Below are 20787 nucleotides of genomic sequence, written 5' to 3'. Positions count from 1 at the left end.
ATCACCTGCACCTGGATGTACTATACTAATACAGAACCTTACCCAAGAATGGGGCAGAACCACTCAGCACCCACTGGGAACAATGCAGAACCACCAAAACCCATCAAGAATGGAACAGAACCACCCAAACCCCCCCCCACACACACCCAAGAACAGGCCAGAACCACCAAGACCCATAAAGAATGGGACAGAACCATCCAATCCCCCCAAGAATGGGATAAAACCACCCAAACCCACTGATAATGGGACACAACCACCAAAACGCATCAAGAATGAGGCAGACTCACCCAAGCCCTTAAGAATAGGGAAAAAGTGTTCAATAAATATTTCTGTTCTGCGTTTAGAAAGAAGCAGGATGATATGTGTATATCAAGACGATGATGAAGTACTTTCTAATCCATTAGTAACTAAGACGTGTTAAACAACATCTACTTGGTTTTGGCTACACTTGCGAGTTACAGCACTGTAAAGCCGCCCCCAGTGCTGTAACTCACTCCCCGTCCACACTGGCAAGGCATTTGCAGCGCTGTATCTCCGTGGTTGCAGCGCTGCATGTACTCCACATCCCCGAGAGGAATAGCGTATATTGCGCTGCCGCTGCCAGTGTGGCCGCCCAATGCGCTGTGACTGGCCTCCAGAAGTATTCAGCAGTATCCCACAATGCCTGTTCTAGCCACTCTGGTCATCAGTTCAAACTCTACTGCCCTGGCCTCAGGTAACCAACCATGTGACCCGCCCTTTACATTCCCCAGGAATTTTAAAAATCCCCTTCCTGTTTGCTCAGCCCGGCGTGGTGTGGAGTGCTATCAGCGAATCTTTCCAGGTGACCATGCCTCCACATGCCAAGCAAGCCCCAGCATGGAGCAATGGTGAGTTGCCGGACCTCATCAGTGTTTGGGGGGAAGAAGCTGTCCAGTCCCAGCTGCGCTCCAGCCGTAGGAATTACGATACCTTCGGGAAGGTATCAAAGGACATGACGGAAAGGGGCCATGACCGGGATGCCCTGCAGTGCAGGATTAAAGTGAAGGAGCTGCGGAGTGCCTACCGCAAAGCCCGCGACACAAACGGCCGCTTGGGTGCTCCCCCCACGACCTGCCGATTCTACAAAGAGCTGGATGCGATACTTGGGGGTGACCCCACCTCCACTCCGAGCACCACCATGGATACTTCAGAGCCGGTGTTGGGGGGGGAGGAGGAAAATGGGAGTGATGGTGGTGGGCCGGATGGAGACACCCCGGAATCCCTGGAGCCATGCAGCCAGGAGCTCTTCTCGAGCCAGGAGGAAGGTAGCAAGTCGCAGCGGCTGGTAGTTGGTGGAGGACAAACAGAAGAGCAGGTTCCGGTAAGCGTTTTTTTTTTCGGGAAGGAATTTTTTCAGTGCAGGCTCTTTGGGAAAGGAGGGTTAGGCATGCATGCCTAGATGCGGAATAGTGCATTGATGTGGTTTATCACATAGCGGTAATCAGCCTCGGTAATCTCTTCGAATGTCTCATCCAGAACGTATGCAATGCACTTGCGCAGGTTTATCGGAAGAGCCACCGTGGTCCTTGTCCCAGCCAAGCTAACATGTCCGCACCACTGTGCCGCGAGGGGCAGGAGGACCATTGCTGCACACAGGCAAGCTGCATATGGGCCAGGGCGAAAGCCGCATTGCAGTAGAAGACCTTCCCTTGCTTCCCAGGTCACCCTCAGCAGCGAGATATTGTCCAGGACGAACTCCTGTGGAAACTGTTGGAACAGTGTTCAGTGTAGGTGCCCCCTGAAGCTGTTGGCTCTCCCCAAGGCACAGAAATCCAGAGGACAGTGCAGCCCTGAAACAATCCGTCCCCCTTACTCACCATTTTGAGGCTCCCGTGGGATATGTGTGCTCTGTTTCGGACGGAAAAATTATGCTATTGTGTAGACCCTGTGTGTTTTCTACTCCTTAAGTGCAGGGGAAATCATTACTCTGTCTGATATAAACAATGCTGCCTCTGTTAAATGTTGAATTTTGCCTATACAGCAGCATCAACCTTGAGACCTCAGCCATCCCTCTTATCGCCTCCTCAGAGACTGCAAAGACTCAGGAAGAGACCACGAAAAAGCAAAGAAGACATGCTGCAAGAAGTGATGCGGCAATCTATTAAAGAGAATGAGAAAGCACAGAACTGGAGGGAGAGAGAAAGCAGGATCTGCCAGGAAAACGCAGCGCACCGGCCGCAAGGCACCGCGCACCGGCAGCAAAGCACAGATCGGCTCATAAGCATCCTAGAGTGCCAAGCAGACGCTATCCAGGAGCTCGTAGCCATGCAGAAGGAGCAGTACTGCAAACGCCACCCACCCCCCCACAGCCCTTGTCCCAAAACTCTTTCCGTTGTGCCCCACTGTCACCTCCAACCCACTTTCCCCAACTTCCGTGTTCTTCACGCCACCAGCTGCCTCCAACACCAGTATCTTCACCATCCAGCCCTGAAAACCACGACCCTTACCCTCTGCACTCAACCCCCATCACCATGCAGTATAGCTGCCCTGAAGTGCAGCACCCACTGCACAGCACACCAGACAGGACATACGCGAATCTGTGATTGTACCATTCCCTACCCCACCCCCTTGTTTCTTTTCAATAAATAATTTTTTTTCTATTCAATAAATGGATTTTTTGGCTTTGAAAACATTCTTTATTATTGAATAAAGTAAAAGACTCCTTAGCCCAGGAAATAAACAGGCACTGCAAGTCTGCTTGTCTGCTTAGCAAACACTGATTCCTAAAGATTGGAACTACTGCACTTCACTCCTGTGCAGGGCACCAGATATCACTGCTGGTTTTCAGCCTAAAATTGCTCCCTCAAGGCATCCCTAATCCTTGCAGCTCCGCGCTGGGCCCCTGTAATAGCCCTGCTCTCTGGCTGTGCAAATTCAGCCTCCAGGTGTTGAACCTCAGAGGTCCACACCTGAGTGAAGCTTTCACTCTTCCCTTCACAAATATTATGGAGGGTACAGCATGCAGATATAACTGCAGGGATGCTGTTTTCAGCCAAGTTCAGCTTCCCATACAGAGATCACCAGTGGCCCTTTAAACAGCCAAAGGCACACTCCACAGTCATTCGGCACCGGCTCAGCCTGTAGTTGAACCGTTCCTTGCTGCTGTCAAGGATCCCTGTGTAAGGTTTCATGAGCCACGGCATTAATGGGTAAGCGGGATCTCCAAGGATCACAATGGGCATTTCAACATTCCCCTACCGTGATCTTCTGCTACGGCCTGCATCTTCCTGAACAGCCAAGTGTTCCGAAAGATGCGTGCGTCATGCACCTTTCCGGGCCAGCCTGTGTTAATGTCAATGAAATGTCCATGGTGATCCACAAGCGCCTGGAGAACCATAGAGAAATACCCCTTCCGATTAACGTACTCGGATCCTATGTGGAGTGGTGCCAGAATAGGAATGTGCGTTCCATCTATCGCCCCTCCACAGTTAGGGAACCCCATTTGTGCAAAGCCATCCACTATGTCCTGCACGTTACCCAGAGTCACGGTTCTTCTGAGCAGGATGCAATTAATGGCCCTGCAAACTTGCATCAACACGATTCCAACGGTCGACTTTCCCACTCCAAACTGGTTTGCGACCGACTGGCAGCTGTCTGGAGTTCCCAGCTTCCAAATTGCAATAGCCACCCGCTTCTCCACTGGCAGGGCAGCTCTCAATCTCGTGTCCTTGCGCCGCAAGGTGGGGGCGAGCTCCTCACACAGTCCCATGAAAGTGGCTTTTCTCATCCAAAAGTTCTGCAGCCACTGCTCGTCATCCCAGACTTCCATGACGATGTGATCCCACCACTCGGTGCTTGTTTCCCGAGCCCAAAAGCGGCATTCCATGGTGCTGAGCATGTCCATGAATGCCACAAGCAATTTCGTGTCGTACGCGTTACGCGGCTCGATAGCATTGTCGGATTCCTCACCCTCACTCTCACTGTCACTTTGGATCTTAAGGAATAGTTCGATAGCCAAACGTGACGTGCTGGCGAGACTCGTCAGCATACGTCTCAGCAGTTCGGGCTCCATTTCCCGCAGACAGATCGCACTGCACAGAAACCGTTGAAAGACGGCGCCAAAGGTGGACAGAAACAAAGGGATTTCTGGGATGCGAAGCGATGCATCACGGGGCATTGGGACAGGACCCAGAATCCCCCGCACCCACGCCCCCTTCCCACAACCAATGGCGCCAGAATGGGGAAAGGTGCTCTGTGGGATAGCTGCCCATAATGCAGTGCTCCCAATGGCGCAGCAAATGCTGCAAATGTGGCCACGAAAGTGCGCTGGGCAGCTGTCAGTGTGGACAGACTGCAGCGCTTTCCCTACTCAGCTGTACAAAGGCAGGTTTAACTCACAGCGCTGTACAGCTGCAAGTGTAGCTAAGGCCCTTGAGAGAGAACCCTTTTTAAATCAGTAGGCCTGATAACAGTCCTTACAGAACTGGCTAAGGAGATCTCTGGCCCGCATAGGTTCGTTTTTAATAAACCTTGGAATGCCAGGGAAATTCCAGAAGACTGAAGAGTGCTAATGTTGTTCCAATATTCAGAGGGAGCAAGTGGGGTGACCTGGGTGACTATAGGCCTGTTAGCCCGACATCAATCCCAGGCAAAATAACAGAAAAGCTGATATGGGATTCAACTGATAAAGAATTAAAGGATGGGATTATAATTAATGCCACATGGAAAACAGGTTTTGTCAAACCAACCTGATTTAATTATTTCATAAAATTACAAGCATTAGGCTAGAAGGTGTTAATGGCCCCATCAGTCCCAGACATGGTTTAAGGTGACAGATATGGTAACCCTCCCCCCCCCCCTTCATTCAGGCTAAGTGGAAGGAACAATTAGTCCCCTTTTACATGGTGATAGCTGAAACAATAAAAGCCATCACCCAAGGCACTGGGCCACATGGCAATGACTGAGCAAAGAATTAAACCAGCAAGAATAAGAAGGGTTTCCTGGGGCTGCTGGCAAAATGCAGGAATAGGGGATGTATTGGTTGCAGTGTGTGTGTGTGTGTGTGTGTGTGTGTGTGTGTGAAAAAACGGACAAAGGAATGGAAAGCAAGAGAAGCTGTGAGTCTGGCCCTGGAGGAAGCAGAGTGAGAAAGAATTTCTTTGGAGCACAGGACTCATAGAATCATAGAATATCAGGGTTGGAAGGGACCTCAGGAGGTCATCTAGTCCAATCCCCTGGTCAAAACAGGACCAACACCAACTAAATCATCCCAGCCAGGGCTTTGTCACTGCAGAGGCCAACTGTAACCATGGAAACTGCTACTGCTGTTAGTTCCTATTGTGGTCAGGGAAACAGGACTGTGTGACATCCTTTGTAAACAAATAGGACCACACCTAAGCAATGCTTGACTCATCAACTTCTCCTCCTAACAGAAACAACCAAGCAATGCCCTCAACACTGGCTAACTTAGCCGTTTTCAAACTTTTTGAGATGAGCCCCTCCACCCTGCCCTCTTTGAGTTAGACTTTTTGGTCACTCCCCCTCAACCAGGCAAAAATAGACACAATACCTGCTCCTCCCACCTCGGGTTTTCTGGGTGGGGGAAGGCGATGTCTCTGTGGGAGGAGCCAGTGCAGGGCACAGAGGCTGCTGGGAGTGGATGTTGACACTGATCCACAGGTTGGGTGGCCTGCTGAGGTGAGTCAGGGGTGGAGGTGGCAGAGCTCCCTCCCTGAGCCCCGTTGCATGGGGCTGGTCCAAGCTGCCTCCCCAAAGGTTCCTCCATGCCCCCCTAGGGCAGAGCTTAGGGGTCATGCCCCACAATTTGAAAACCACTGGGCTACCTGACCACAAGTTTTATTGAAGAAGATAACTGTGTAGATGCAAGAGACTTAGACTTACATAAGGCGTTTAGCTTAGTACTGCACAACATTTTAATTAAAAATGTAGCTCTATACCACATCAACAGCGCACACATTACATGGCTTAAGAACTGGCTGACTGACAGATCTCAAAAAAGTAGTAGTCAATGGGGAATCATTGAACAGAGGCGAGTCTAGTGGGGTTCTGCCTGGACCAGGACTAGATGCTATTCAGTGTTTTTATCAGTGATCTGGAAGTAAATGTAAAACTGCTGCTCATAGCATTTGCCGATGACACAAGGATTGGCGGAGTGGTAACTACCGATGAGGACAGGGCAGTCATACAGAGTGATCTGGGAAGCTGAGGCCCATTCAAACAAAATGTTTTTGAATATGAAGTGGGTATTCACCCACGAAAGCTTATGCTCCAATACGTCTGTTAGTCTATAAGGTGCCACAGGACCCTCTGTTGCTTTTTACAGATCCAGACTAACACGGCTACCCCCTGATACATGACACCAAATGCACAGTTATGCAACTAAGAACCAGAAGCATTGGCCACACCTACAAAATGATTCACTCTCTCCTGGAAAGCAGGGACTCCAAAGGCTTTAGGGATCATAGTACCAAGCAGCTCAAAAGGAGCTTGCAGCGTGATGCTGTGGCAAAAGGGGCTAATGCGATCCTGCAATGTATAAGTGGGAGAGTAGGCGCAAGGAAACCATTTTACCTCTGTATACAGCATTGCGAGACAATACTGTAATACGGCATCCAGGGCTGGGGTCCACGTTTTAAAAAGGATGTTGAAAAATTGGAGAAGATGCAGAAAGGAGACACAAAAATTATTTGGGGACTGGAGAAAATGCCAGACAATGAGAGACTTAAAGAGCTCAGTCTATTTAGATTATCCAAAAAATCATTGGGTGATGACTTGATTACAGTATATAAGTATCTTCTCTGGTAGAAAACAGCGGGTATTTAATCCAGCAGAGAAAGGCAGAATAAGAAAAAGTGGCTGAAAGCTGAAGCCAGACAAATTCATATTAGAAATTGGGCACCAATTTTGAACAGGGAGGGTGATCAACCGTCGGAACAAACTACCAAGGGAACTGTGGATTCTTCATCTCCTGAGGTTTTCAAACGCAGCCTGGTGCCTTTCTGGAAGATGCTTTAGCCAAACACAAATTATCAGCTCAATCCAGGGGTAACTGGCCGATGTGAAATAGCCTGTGATGTACAGGAGGTCAGACGAGATGATCTAATGGTCCCTTCTGGCCATAAACTCTGTCTATGAACCACCCAAATGACCAGAGGACAGGGCAAACCCACTCATACCCCCAAGAATGAGACAGAACCATCTAAACCAACTAGTACCCAGGCAGAGGGCAGGCACCCAAACTCACTAAAACAGAGAGCTGGCCAGGCAGTGCCACATGCTGCCTCCTGGGCAGCGCTGTGCCCATCAATGGAGTGTCCCTAGTCAGCACTGCCCCCAGCATGCCCACCCCAGCCAGAGAACATGCAGCTGGAATCTAGCAGGGAAAGGAGACTGAGAAGGCACAAGGCCTTATCCCTGCACAAAGCATCCAGATTGAGCCCTAGGGCAGTCCCCTCCTCTCAGGGTAGATCCAGGCCTGCGGCTGATGGGGCTTTTGCTTCACAGCGGTGAGGTGACATTGTCAGTGGCACCCAGGTATGCCCATGGGCTGGGTGGGAGCAGCCCAGCCAGGCTCCCCACCAGGCCCAGAGGTCTTGCTGGTGGTTTGCTCTAAGGGGGGTGGGACTCGGCCAGGGCACGAGGTGTTTTTGTTGCGATTAGTGCAGGCAAATGTGCTGTTCCCTAGGTTGTGTCTGGGAGGCTGGCTCGGGAGGAAACCCACAGCGGCGCCCCTGTCCTTAGCGGGCTCCTAGGGAGCAGCGCCGGGGCTGGGAGGGCAGGTGGCGGCTGGGGGGGCAGGTCTCCAGCAGGGAACTCCGCTGTTCCACCACCCAGAGCCGCCTTTGTACGCAGCTCTGCCCCCTGAGCCCCTCCCACCGGGCAGGGACCGGGGACTCCCCGCTTTTTCCAACTTCACACGCCAAACAGGGCCCGGCCCCAGGAGCTCCTGCGTGCCCAGGAGACCGCAGCTCCAGCCTGGCGGGAGACACGCGGGCAAGGGGGGCTGGCTGCACGCCTGGAGGTGGGCTCAGCTCTCCTCGCCATGCCAGGCTGGGCTGCGCGGGGGGGCAGGAGGAGAAACCGGAGACTCCCTGGCCGCTCCCTAGGGCACTCCCCCGTCATTATGCAAAGCAGAGTGGCGAGGTGCGCGGGGAGGCTATAAAAGGGGAGCGGCCGCGGCTGGCTGTTTACTGCGCTTAGACTGAGCCGGCTGCTGCACCGGGCCGGCTGCGCTGCGCTCCCACGCGCCAGGTACCCGCGCTGCGCTGCGCTGCGCTCTGCACCGGGCCGGCTGCGCTGAGCTCCCACGCGCCAGGTACCCGCGCTGCGCTGCGCTCTGCACCGGACCGGCTGCGCTGCGCTCCCTGCGCCGGGCACCATGCGGCTGGCGGCGGCAGCCCTGATGCTATGCACGGCGGCGTGGCTGGGCCCCCGGGTGGGCGGCTTCCCGGCCGGCAGCAAGGAGCGGAAGGTGCAGTTCGCTTCCTGGGACGAGGTGAACGTGATCGCTCACGGGCTGCTGCAGCTGGGCCACGGGCTCAAGGAGCACGTGGACAAGACCAAGGGGCAGCTGCGGGAGCTGGGCGGGCGGCTGAGTGCCCACAACGGCTCGCTGGGACTGCTCCTGCGCCAGACCCGCGAGGCGCAGGAGCAGGGCGGGCAGCTGCGGGCCGCCGTGCGGGAGCTGCAGGGCAAGGACCAGCAGCTCTTCAGCCTCTCCGAGGCGCTGCGCGAGAAGCTGCAGCAGATGGCCGGGGACAAGGCGGAGATCCAGGGCCGGCTGGAGCAGCTCGAGGGCAAGATCCGGCAGGTGCTGCAGGGGCGGCCCTCGGAGAACCAGAGCGCCAAGGAGCTGGGCACGCTGCAGGTGAGTGCACCGCCCCCCTCCTCCGGCTGCCCGGGGGTCCCCTGTGCTCCTGTCCCCTGCCCGGGTTCCCCCCGCTGCTGCGCCGACCCTGCAGGGGGCTCTTTGGCGCAACCCCCGTATCACCCCAGGGGAGCGCACCCGCGCCCGGCCGCTCGCTGCTCTCCCAGGGACAGCGGTCTGGTGAGCCCCCGACCCGGCGAGGCTGACTGTCCGCTCCCTTCTCGCCAATGCCTTGACCCCGCTAAGCAGGCAGCGCGTCTGGGGGGCTGCTGCCGGGAAGGGGAGGCAGCCCTGGGGCCAGCGGGCTGCGCTGTCGGCTGAGGGCTTCATGCGCTACGTGCCGGACAGCCCTAGAGGCAGCAAAACCCGAAGTAGCCTGGGAAATTCCCAGCCTTGGTCTCGGGGTTGGGCTCGGCCGGCAGTGGGGACGGGAGTTGCGGAACTCATCCTTTTCTTTGTATTTTAGTCCCTCATGGATTCTCAGAACACGAGAATCGAGGAGCTTTTGCAGAAGATCAAACAGCAGCAGTACAAACTGGACAAGCAGAACCTGCAGATTAAAAGCCTGCAGAGCAAAGTAAGTTCCGCGGGGGCTTTTCCTGAATGCTAATAGCGATGGGAATAGGGAGCAGAGACTGCCACCAGCAAACGCTCCCGGCAGGCTGGGAGCTTCTTGAGAGCCTAATTTAATAATACAGGACCCAGCCCAGGGGCTTCATCGCTGCCATGGGACGGTAGAAGGAATCAGAGCCTCTGTGTCATTTAGCTTTACAGGGCTTTAAAAGTGCTTCTTGTGTTGGCACAAAATATTGTGTGTGTCTGACCCAGAAGATCAAAGGCCACAAGTTGGAGCCTTTTATCCAAGCCCCCTCACGTTCTGAAACTGGGGGAGGTTCAGGACCAGGACCTGGACCTGAGGTGCTCGGCTCTGCCACCTCTTACTACTTTTGCAAAATAAACCCCTGGCTGACAGGGTTGTACCAAACCACAGCCACTCGGAGCCCCAGACCTGTTGTATAATCTGTCCAGGTGAGTTCAGACATGTAGGGGCTGTCCTGGAGCAGGCAGGCAGTGTCACCACTAACTGCTCTGGGAGCCATTCGACCAGCTCACCTTTGGATCAGTGTTTCAAGTCTGCTCAATGAGTTGCTAACTCATCCATGGTTTTGGCACAGGTCAATCTCTTGATCCCTCTGCATCTTAAGGACAACAAAACTCAGAGTCTAAAGTGGAGGATAAACCTGAAGAAAAGCATCAGACACACCAACCAAAGCCAAAACGCCAGTGTGGAACCTGCACAGCCACAGAGTGAGTATCTGTCTCCTCCCTCCCACCCCCTGTTAGCAGAGTCGTCCTGTCAGCTGTTCCAGCTACAGCCCAAAAACGAAAGGTTCAATTGTCCTGAATCAGGACGTGAAATTGGCTTTCATGGGAGTTGAGTGGAACTGGAAGGATCTGCTGTGTGGGCAGGGTCTGGCGCCAGGATCTAGCAGGGATCCAGGATCCAGTCGGGCAGGGATTTAAGGATTTTACAGGAGTGTTTCAGCCTCATATGGAGAATGCCCGTGGGAAGCAGATGAATTCTGCCTGAAGGTATGTAGCTAAATGGGTAAAGTGGCTGAATGAGGCTGGCAGACCAGGGTGGTAGCACTTTGTCATTGGTTTTGTGCAGAGGAGTCTTGTTCTATCGGGGGGTTGAAATGCAGCTGGGGAGTCTTCCTGTATCCCTCGGTGTGGGGTTCATCTGCCACGAGCGAAGGACAGGAAATAGATGGGAAGCTGTGGGTCTATCTACCTGCATCACTGTAGGGTCTGAGCCCTGTTCTGTGGGGGTGTTATGGTGAGGTGAAGTACTGTGGCTGTCCCCACTGGACAGAGGGGGAGTGAGGTGCAAGGAGCCGGAGGCTTACCTGGGAAGCCTGTGTCTGAGCAGGGTTTGAATCCCAGTCTCCTAAGTCCCAGGTTAGTGCCCTGACTGCTGGACAATTCCCCACATGTGTGTGTGCACACACTTTCATTGGGCCTGTGACCTGTGGAGCAACCTCCTTCAGGCCGCACAAAGAGCCTGGCTCTGCTTCCATCACACAGAATACTCCCACTGAGTTCAGTGGAAACAGGACCAGGGTGAGTGGCTTAGTGGCTTGTTGGGCCATGTACTGCAGGCTGCTCCCCAGACAGGAGCTGTGTGCAGACTAGGGAAATGACTAGGTTCTCCAGCTGGCTGTGGAACGGGTTTGACCCAAACAGGAACCATTTAGAAGGCTCTCCAGGCAGAAAGGCTGCAGGGGGGGTAGTTAGTTAGCACATGGGAAGACTGAAAGCAGAAAGTGCTGTTACCTGGCTGTTGCTGCCCCTGCAAGAACAAAACAAAGGGCCAGGGGCTAGGCAGAGAACAGAGAGCATAGGAGATGAATGCAGACTGGGAGAGACCAAAATATAGCGCACCACACATGGGGGACTTCCAGCCAGCTTTCAGTTGAGTTGGGTTAGCCCTCGGTCACACGGTGTTCCTGGAACCAGAGTCCTCTATATTAGGACAATGGGGAGCAAACTAGAGCACCACATTCCTGAAAACCTTTCCCAAGTCCCCCTCTGCCCTTGCCCTACATGGCTGACATGAGACTGGGCAGGGATGGTGTCCCTATCCTCTGTTTGCCAGAAGCTGGGAATGAGCGACGGGATGGATCATTTCTTGATAATTGCCTTGTTCTGTTCATTCCCTCTGAAGCACTTGTCATTGGCCACTGTCGGTAGACCGGATACTGGGCTAGATGGACCTTTGGTCTGACCCAGTATGGCCATTCTTATGCTCTTATGAGGGCAGCATCTCCCCACACCCTGTCTCTACACTGGGGCATACTGACTGTTGGAGGAGGTGGCAAAGACTGGTCAGGATGACCAAGAATGACAGAACCTTGGGTCTCTTTCATTGTGGAGCAGGCCATGATTCTTCTGTTGATGGCAGTGGTGGTTCCTCTCAGGACAAAGTTCCCCTTTTAGGCCAAACCTTGAGTTCCTCTTCATTTGCCTGATCACTTTCGTTGACTGGCAACTGTAATTCAATTTCCGCCCTGATTAGCAAGGAGAAGGAGCCTTCCGGCAAGTGCTGGCCCCAGTGTCCTCCCTGGGCTGTTTGCTCCCTGCATTCCTAACAGCCAATCACTCAGAAGGTTGGTGCTCAGAGCTGCTCCCTGCCTACAGAGAGCCAGTCCCCCAATGCTGCTGCATTGGGGGTCGTGTGGGCAATGAGCCCCGTAAGCAACTTCTTCAGAATGGCCCTTTTATGTACATCCAGGGAACACAAGTTAACAGACTAAGCATGGCATTCAGCCAACTGTGCAAAAGTTGAAGGTTTGAAACAACCTCAAGAGCAAGAGGTTTAATCACTTGCAGAAGGTGGATCATGTCTTCAGGCGCTGCATACGCTCTCCTCCCTGGCAGCTTGCCAAGTAGGCAAAAGTTAAACCCTATCTCCCAACAGTGCTGGGATTCCAAAATAATTTGGTTGGGGAAGGCGGGGTGGGGAAAGCAAAGCAAACAGTTCCTAGTAGGAGTAAAAGAGACACTTGAACAACTGAGCCTGGAATGCAATCCTGTGTTCAAGGAACAGTGTTTACTCTGCTTGACGGTGGTGACCTTCGCGTTCCATAAATACATGGCAATCCAAAGGGTAATTCTGCTGGGCCTTGTTGTTTTAACGTTCCTTTATGGGTTTATTTTTTTTTACATAAACACTTTGCTCTTCATTTTTACTAGCCCACGGGCTCATGCGCTTCCACCGGGGATTTAAAGCTGCACAACTTAACAATGCTAAGAAACTCAAGTCAGAACTACCTGTAGTATTTTTCTAAAGCAAAATGAGCTGAGGTTATGGAGTAGGAACATTGCTGCTACAGCCGGGGGAGCAGTGCAGTATGTCTGGCAAAGCCCGGGCGAGAAGGTAACTGTTCAACAGGAGCTGCTCAAAGAGGCTTGGCCCCAGCAAACAGCAATCTCTTTGGGGCAGCGTGGTGTGATCTGCCTGACTTGTGGATTGGCAAGAGATCCAGGCATCCTTTCTGCAGATAGTTAGGACAGATGAGAGAAGGAAGCAATGAGTAGTCCTGAGAAAATGCAGCATATGATCTCTTCTGGCCCCTGGGTCTATGTTCTAGACTGGGAAGCAAGCCCACCCTGCTGTAATTTCTGCTGACTCACCTGTGTCTGGTCCTGTGTGACACATCCACCACCCTGCTGGTCTGTCACATTGCAGAGCAACGTGAATCAGTCAGTGCCTGCGCCCAGCCCCATGACAAATTAAAGTAATGGATGACTCTAACAATCCCAGCCCCCTCCTCAACCCTCTCTCCAGATCCTGTTTGCTTGGCCCAGCAGAGTGAGTTGGGGCAGGATCTGGGATGAGGGTAGGGGAGCGAGTTAAGGGTGTTTTGTGGTTTGGTGCCATTTGTCACAACCCTGACCTGACTAAACAGCCCCTCTGGTAGCTTGCTCCTGGCTTGGAGTGGCCTGGTTTTGTCTATGAATGACTTGGTGGGACGTAGCAGTGATGGCCTAGCCCAAGTGCTGATGCTAATCCGAGAGGCCAGTGCGTGAACGGCCGCCTGTTCTAAAGCTGGCGTCTGTGCAGGCTTGAGTGGGGAGAGGTTACCCTGCTGCCCCTCCTTGGTGAATGGTGATTTCAGCTGTCAACCCACCCCCTCGCCTGTGCTCCGGGCATCTGGTTTCATGATGTTATGGGGGAGGGGGAGGAGTAATGTGCCCAAAGAGTCAACTAGGTAAAAGTTCAGACCTTAGCAAGAAAATGGCTCTTATGACAAAGTCAGGGTGCAACCCACACTGGTTGGGGGAGGGGGGAGCATGGCTGATCAGAAAGGCAGCACAGTGATTGGCTGGAAGGAAATTGGGTGAAAGTTAACAGCCCTTTCTAACCATCCCTCCCCCTTCCCCGGGAGCAGGCTTGCTTCATTGTTTTGGGAAGAAACCCCTCCCCCAGCGCGTTCCCAGGCTGGGCTCACCTTTCCCCTACTTCAGACTCAGACGCTGATGTCAGAGCAGGGAGGGGCGGGTGCAAGGAGGCTGCAGGGAGCCCTTCCTGGAGAGTGGTATTGAAAGCCTAGCCAGGGGTTTCCATCCCTGCAGCATCTTGGTGTCACTTGGGTTACCTTAAAAACAACCCCACAGTGTGACCCGGCTGGGTGGTGCTCAGTGGAGGTCGGGAAGGGCTCTTTTGTCTGCTGGCCTGGACACCTGGAGAGTGGCTGGCGCCGAGTGCCACTCCTTGCGCGTCCCATTGGGCCTGCTGCCCAGACACTAAGGTGGGAGAGGCGTTAGCGATACTCTATAGCATTCGGCTTGAGCTCTGACAGCACAAGCCCAGCATGGCTCGGGGCCAGCGCGGGGAGCAAATGGACACTCGGGGGGCAGGGGGGAGATTCCTGAAACCTCGCTCCTGTGGGGGCAGCAACAGAACCTTCTCACCAGCACCCCAAGAGATGGGAATGGATGGGGGACTCCCACTTCCCACCCAGCCCCCACTATTGAGGGGGAGAGCACCATCCTTCCCTCCCAGCTGGGGGCCAGCCCCCTACCTTCTGCAGCAGCTGGGAGGGGGTGAGTGGCTGGGCTGTGCTAAATGGGGGGGTGAGGTTTGCTGAGAGCATGCGCCCTTGCAGTTCCGCCGTTTCCAGAGCCTTCTGCACCAAACCAGACATGGGCTGGAGAACAGTGGAGCCAGTTCAGAGCCCGGTCCGGTGCCACCCCCGGTGCTGTCTGAGCTGGAGCCCTCAGTGCAAGGCTAGCTTCCCGCTGCAACCCAAGATCCTGTGTGAGGTGCTGCACGTCCCGCCCCAGAGCTCAGCTACGCTGCATGATGCAAGACATACAGTACCTTGCTTGACAGTAAAACTCCTCCAGGCACGGGGGGGCTCAGTGCTGAGAACGAGGTCCCTGCGCTCCCCAGTGGAGAAAGAAGGCATAGAAAGTGGGGGAAAGTTCATGTTTACTCTCACGTCCCCGCTGTCCCTCTTGAACTCGCGCTCACGGCAGCTGCACAAGTATCCAAGCTGCAGTTAGCCATACCCAAAGGAGGGGGCTGTCTTCGTTTACAGACATATATATTTTTTGTCCCTGCAGCTCAAGGGAACAAAGACAACATGTTTCAAAGCTGAATGCAAAGGGCAGTGTCCCAGCTTCCCCCAGGCAGCTACATTAGGAACAGAACTCGCTTTGTTTGGGGAGATGCCAGGAAAGGGGCTCTTGCCACCCGTTGCAGGCAGACAAAGAGCGGTTTGATTTTGTGGCTGTTCCTTGATGCTCTGCAAAGCTGGGTAAAGTCCCTGCGCATCCTGACACCTTCCTGTCCTTTCGACTCAGGTTTTATAACCGGATTCTTCTTAGGCCTGTTGATTGCTCCCAATGGACTTTTACCAGTTCTGTTGAAATGGTGCTTTGCTGGCAGTTACAGTAAAGCCGAGGCCAGAGTCCAGGCATCTGGGGAGAGGAGGAGCAGAACTTCTCTTTGCTTTACAATTAGTCTTGCTGATGCTTTGCAGGGAACGGTCAGAGCCTCTGGCCAGTGGCCTTATGGCAGCTGTGGGTTGGTGACTTCCCATGGGCCCTGGCAGGGCAGCCCCTCAGTGTCCGAGCCAGTCCTGGCCTGCAGTTGGGAGTCCCACAAGGTTGTGCCTGGTCCCTCACTTCCCCCCATTCATTGCTTCTGGGGGTCTTATGAGGGCTCTGGGCAAAAGGGTCACTGTATGCTGATGGTCTCTGCTCCGCACCTGCTCCAGTGTCAGTCAGCAAGCAGTGCACCAGGCCGTCCGGCAGCACGTCTTCGCTAATGCTGTGCGTAGCTGGCTCCGACTACAGCTAAAGTCCCATTTGAGAACTAGAGGGAACTTGCAAGTGGTTCGTGCATTAGTGGTAGTCGGGGTGATTTAGAACAATATTCTGCACCTATTGCCCTTTGCAAGCTTACCCCTTCCTAGCATCTGCCCTCCTCGTGTCCTGACTGAGCGTCCCCAGAGATATCTGGAAGCCGCACAGTGCTGCTGCCTGTTTGCCTCTGGTCTACAGACTCTGCACAGCTCATGTGACCTGTCTCACCAGCTCCTCCTCCTGAGTTACACACTTGGCCCAGTTCTCTGGTAGGCTGTAGCTGTCTATTTTCCTGGGCCCTCTGAGTCCAGTATTAACTTCTGTACAAAATGAAACAGAAGCCCAAGAGCCTAGAGAGCTGCCCTGGAAAATGTTAGGGCTTTTTATTACTTCTTTATATTGCCATAGTGCCTAGGAGCCCTGGTCATTGGCCAGCCCCATTGTGCTAGGTGCTGTACAAACAGTCTCTAACTTTAGCATTCAAACTGGTGATTAAGCTGGGCTCATTTGTAGATGTGTGTAGCCGCTAGGATTGTGGTGTGAACAAACCTGTTTGAGAGCAGCATGCTGAGACTGCTTCTTCTAAATTCCCTCTCTGCCTTTTTGCAGAGCTCCCGCTGGACTGCCAGCAGCTCTTCCTGGCAGGGGAGAGAAGCAGTGGTGTGTATCAGATCCAGCCCTTGGGATCTCAGCCTTTCGAAGTCTACTGTGACATGACTGCTGGTAAGTGAGGGGAGCACCACAGGCTATTCTGAGTTCTGCAAACTGGTCTTGCAAATAACAGAACTGAAATAAGTGAAAAATCTTTCACCTGCAGAAGGTGGCTGGACAGTGATCCAGAGGCGTCTGGATGGCTCCGTGGACTTCGACCAGATTTGGGAAGCCTACAGGAATGGCTTTGGAGATCTTAGTGGTAAGCAGATGGTGGAAGACTTTTATTCTAGCTTTCCCTGATTGGCAAGCAAATTCCATCCCCACACTGCCCCCCTTCCCAGAGGTGGACCAAAGATCTCCACCCAGCATAACACCCGGCTGGATGAGTGGGCACAGCTGGCTGAGGAAGTTCACTACACAAGGGTGCATGCACCCACTGACCTCCCTAGGCACTTTGTGCACACCAAAGAATCTGGAGTGCTCTTAGCACTGCATGCTAACATCTTCCTTGATTTGCATAGCGCTTGTGTGTGATGCCAACTAATGCAAAGTTCCTTGTGTTTCAGGTGATTTCTGGTTGGGCCTGGAGAAAATATACCACGTTGTCCAGGAGAGAAGGTACAATCTCTCGATTGAGCTGCAAGACTGGGAAGGAAACTCTCAGCTTATTCAGTTCCTCTTTAGCCTGGGTGGAGAGAACACTGCCTACACACTCAGTCTCCTTGGACCTGTGTCAGGAGAGCTGGAAAATGCCCTTGGGGACTTCAGACAGCTGCCCTTCTCCACTCGAGATCAGGACAACGATTTCAAAGCTGACACTAACTGTGCCAAGCACCTGTCAGGTCAGTACTGGCAAAGGCAAGGTGCTGTGTTCCTAAGCAAGAGTCTGGTCTTTCTCCTGGTGGGGAGGTAGGTGGCAGCAGTCTTCCTCCATCTGCCCCAAGCAGCTTGGAGCCCAGCTCTCCTTTTCCAGTGTAAGACCCTCCTTGTTTCGGTGCTATGCAAACAGAACCCTGCTTCCGACAGCTTGGGGCAGATGGCACTGGTGAAAAACGGCCATTTGGGTATTTTGACTCTGACCTTGTCCCCTGCTTCACCCTCCTCCTTCTCCACAGGAATGGGACCGTGTGATCCACAGGGGGAGCTGTGCGAGCAACTCTAATGAAACCTGAAACCAGGTGATCTTCTCATGGTTCCAGGTTCTGTTACAAAGTCATAACTTGGCCCAGCTTTACCAGCTTGTTCCCTGTGACTCAAACTGTCCAAGCAAAGAAGGAGGCCAGTTCATCCATGTCTGAATGTTTGACTTGTTTGAACTGTAAATGGAATACAAATGAAACAGAAAACCCGTGTGAACCAAAACCGTGGCATTTCCCACAAGGTTAGCTCTGCTAGTGGTGTAACACACCTACCCTGTCCATCCAGGAGGCTACTTCTTTCTCTTGGGGCTACCCGGGACTCAGCTGCTACAACAGTTCCACTTTTGCACCCCCTAGTGGCCAGAGATTGCACATGTGGGGCCTGTGTTCTCAAATGGGAGTGGAATGGTCTTGAGCCACAGCACTGGACTGGGATATCTGGTGTCAATTCCAAGTGCGCTTGCGTGTCTAACCCCTTCCCCCTATGCTGGGTGACACTGAGCAAGTGTTGCAATTCAGCCTCTATTCCCTAACTGCAAAATGGAGCTAATAACACGTCCTATCGCATCAATGGGTCTGCCCCATCACCTAGGGCTCATATGACAAGGATGGGGCTACAGAAGTATTTGCATGAATTTGGCCTCTTTGGTGGTCATGCAGGCCTAGTTGCCTGCATGGCTTGATCTCCTTCAGACCTGGAAGTAATGCTGGAGTTCCCTGAAGCATGGGACCCTCTGAAACTCCTGTCACATACACACTTCAGGTTCTTCTAACCTTCCAAAGTTCTGAGCAGACTGCTTGGAAGGGAAGGTGCAGCAATAGCTCTGAATCTGGGGTGATTTTCTTATCCTGTTATTTTATATCCTGTTTTTTAGCTGTGAAAATTCTCATTGGCTGAAATCTGTCCCTTCCTTCCTTCTAGGAGGCTGGTGGTTCAGCACTTGTGGCCATGCCAACCTCAACGGAAAGTACTTCCGCTCCATCCCCCGCCAGAGGCATGAGCGGAAACAGGGCATCTTCTGGAAGACATGGAAGGGGAGGTATTACCCACTGAAATCTACCACCCTGAAAATCCGACCCGCAGAGCTGGAAACAGAATCCTAACCTAGCTGCCACTTGAAAGACTCAAAGGAGCGCAGATTTGCAGCTCCGTCACTTGGTGTTTACAGAAACCAGCAACGCAACCCTCACAGTGACAGTTCAGAGAGGAACCTTTCCTCACATTAGCAGCTGTTTAGCTGGCAGAGACTAGCATGGAGTAATGCAGCAACAGGCTCTTCCTGTAGGTATAACCACTTAGTGTTACTGGGGTCCAATGAACTCAAAGGATGGGAGCTCCCAGAATGGGCAAGTAGCCCTGAACAGGGAGAAGGGTCACTGTGGTACGCACAAGCTGGGGGAGCAGTCGCAGACCAGCTCTGCCGCTGCCCAAGTCAATGATGTACAAAACTTTGTCCTAAGTCTTGGTTGATCCGTTACCTTTGCTGTTAAAGCCACTGTGCTTTCAAGGGGCTCACTTGCTCCCCGCACTGAAGCTGGGGAGAGGTGAGGTGAATGGGGTCCTCTTACATCATAGATAGAACAGCTGCACCCTGGGCCCATGTGCCACCTTAATCCTCTCCTCTCACTGGGATTCCCACCTGGAGGAGGCTCACAAAGCCCCCATGAGCCAAGAGGCTGCTGATACTGTCTGGCTTTTCTTCTAGGATAGCTCCCTGCTGGGCTCTGAGGTTTGGAGCTGCAGTAAAGTGCTGCTGCCAAAAACCCATCCCATTTCCCCCAGAACAGCTGACTAGAGACCCTCCTCCTCTGCCCCACCTCCAGCCGTGGCAGGTCAGTTACTCGGCAGCAGCAATAGAGGAAGCAGCAAATGTAACTCATGTCTGACACCTTGTTTCTCTTAACTCCTGCCCAGCTGCCCCCCCTCTCCTCAGTTACTTAAACACCATTTGACTGGTTCCTCCAAGGGAAGGTTCTGGGGGCCCCTCTTGAGGAATGGGGACTGAGGTCCATCCAGCTTCCTTCACCCTCAAAGATTACCTGCAACTCCTCCTTCCTGGCCTCCCCACCTGGGAAGAACAGTTTCTTCCTTAGAATTTCACCCAGTAATTCCTCCAATTGCCTGTTACCAGGAGGCCAGACTAGATCATAGACATCCCTTTTGGCTCTGTGAATCCTGAGCTTCAGAGAGAGCCTACTGGTGCTGCTCTGAGTCAGCTAGAACAGCCTCTAGAATGGCATGAGGCATAGTCTGCCCTTGCTGTCCTTTTGGCATGGGCCCAACCCTGCCTCTCCGCCCTGAATTCACAGCAAGGGATGTGCTTCTCCTCCATCACCTTATCCTGGAGGTTTAGTTTCTCCTTCAAAGATTCCAAAATCCCTGTCCCCTGGCTGTGACCTGAAATTTAAACAATCCTCCCTGAAAGGTGAGGTACAGTAGGGTTGCCCCAAGATGCTGGGAGCAGCATCAATCACACATGGTGTCTGCCCCCGAAATACTGCACATATTATTCTAGTATCTTCAGTGACTGGATTTGAGGGTTTCCCAGAGTGTCTTAGAGGAGGGGAGCAGGTGTGGTGGGATGCATCTGATCTTGGGGAGACCCTAGGTCAAGTGATAATCACTGAAACTGTTACAGGCCAAGTTTCCCTCTTGGGTGTTCCCAAGTATCCTGTCCTATTTGAGTCATATTGACTGACTTGCTAGAGCTCTTAGCTGCTGAATACTGTAAATAGTCATTTGTAGAATGCTGGATCTTTTTAATGAATTTACTGTTTAATTTGTTTCTGTATTTAAATTCAGTGTTAATAACAATGTGGTGTAATTTATAAATGTTGGGTTTGAAAAAGATCATCAGTAGTTTGTGTATTTTCAGCTCTAACCTTTTTATACTAAAATCTGACTTTCTGCAGATGTCTTTTAATAAAAAACCCACCAAACCAATCGATATCGCACATGTGTTCTGAGTTCTGTCATATGACTGCTAATGAGGTGGTGGAGGCCACCTGGTGCACTGCTATGTAAGGGACTCGCCGCTAGGTCAGTTCTGGTGTTCACATGTTAAAGGATGTCAGACAAAACTGGGGAGAGCTCAGAAGAGCTACAGGGATGACACGGTCTGGAAAACAGGCCTTGCAGTAAAACTAAGGAAGCTCAATCTGTTTAGCTTATTGGAGAGAACATTAAGTACCAATGCAATCCCCCCATAATTCCCTATGCAGGGAGGAGATCGCTCCTATCAGAGGGCTGTTTCTTCTAGCAGCCAAAGG

The 20787-nt window shown here is 52.7% G+C and overlaps 1 protein-coding gene across 3 annotated transcripts; it reads left to right on the top strand.

The window, feature by feature from the left end:
- The first annotated feature begins 8113 nt into the window (after positions 1-8113).
- Positions 8114-20461, top strand: ANGPTL4 (angiopoietin like 4). Of its 3 annotated transcripts, none has more exons than XM_042841389.2 (8): positions 8114-8232; positions 8297-8848; positions 9315-9425; positions 10024-10156; positions 16334-16447; positions 16542-16637; positions 16945-17220; positions 18440-20461. In XM_042841389.2, exons 2-8 carry the CDS (start codon positions 8360-8362, stop codon positions 18619-18621), a joined length of 1401 nt encoding a protein of 466 aa, XP_042697323.1. In that variant the 5' UTR covers positions 8114-8232; positions 8297-8359; the 3' UTR covers positions 18622-20461. The 3 variants fall into 3 exon arrangements, with proteins under 3 accessions (XP_042697323.1, XP_065434744.1, XP_065434743.1); XM_065578672.1 differs by having other exon boundaries at positions 8129-8241; positions 8301-8848; XM_065578671.1 differs by having other exon boundaries at positions 8220-8848.
- Positions 20462-20787: the final 326 nt, after the last annotated feature.

This window comes from Chrysemys picta, chromosome 25 (assembly GCF_011386835.1).
Source record: "Chrysemys picta bellii isolate R12L10 chromosome 25, ASM1138683v2, whole genome shotgun sequence".
NCBI classification, from domain to species: domain Eukaryota; kingdom Metazoa; phylum Chordata; order Testudines; family Emydidae; genus Chrysemys; species Chrysemys picta.
This window is presented reverse-complemented; position numbering and strand designations above follow the sequence as displayed.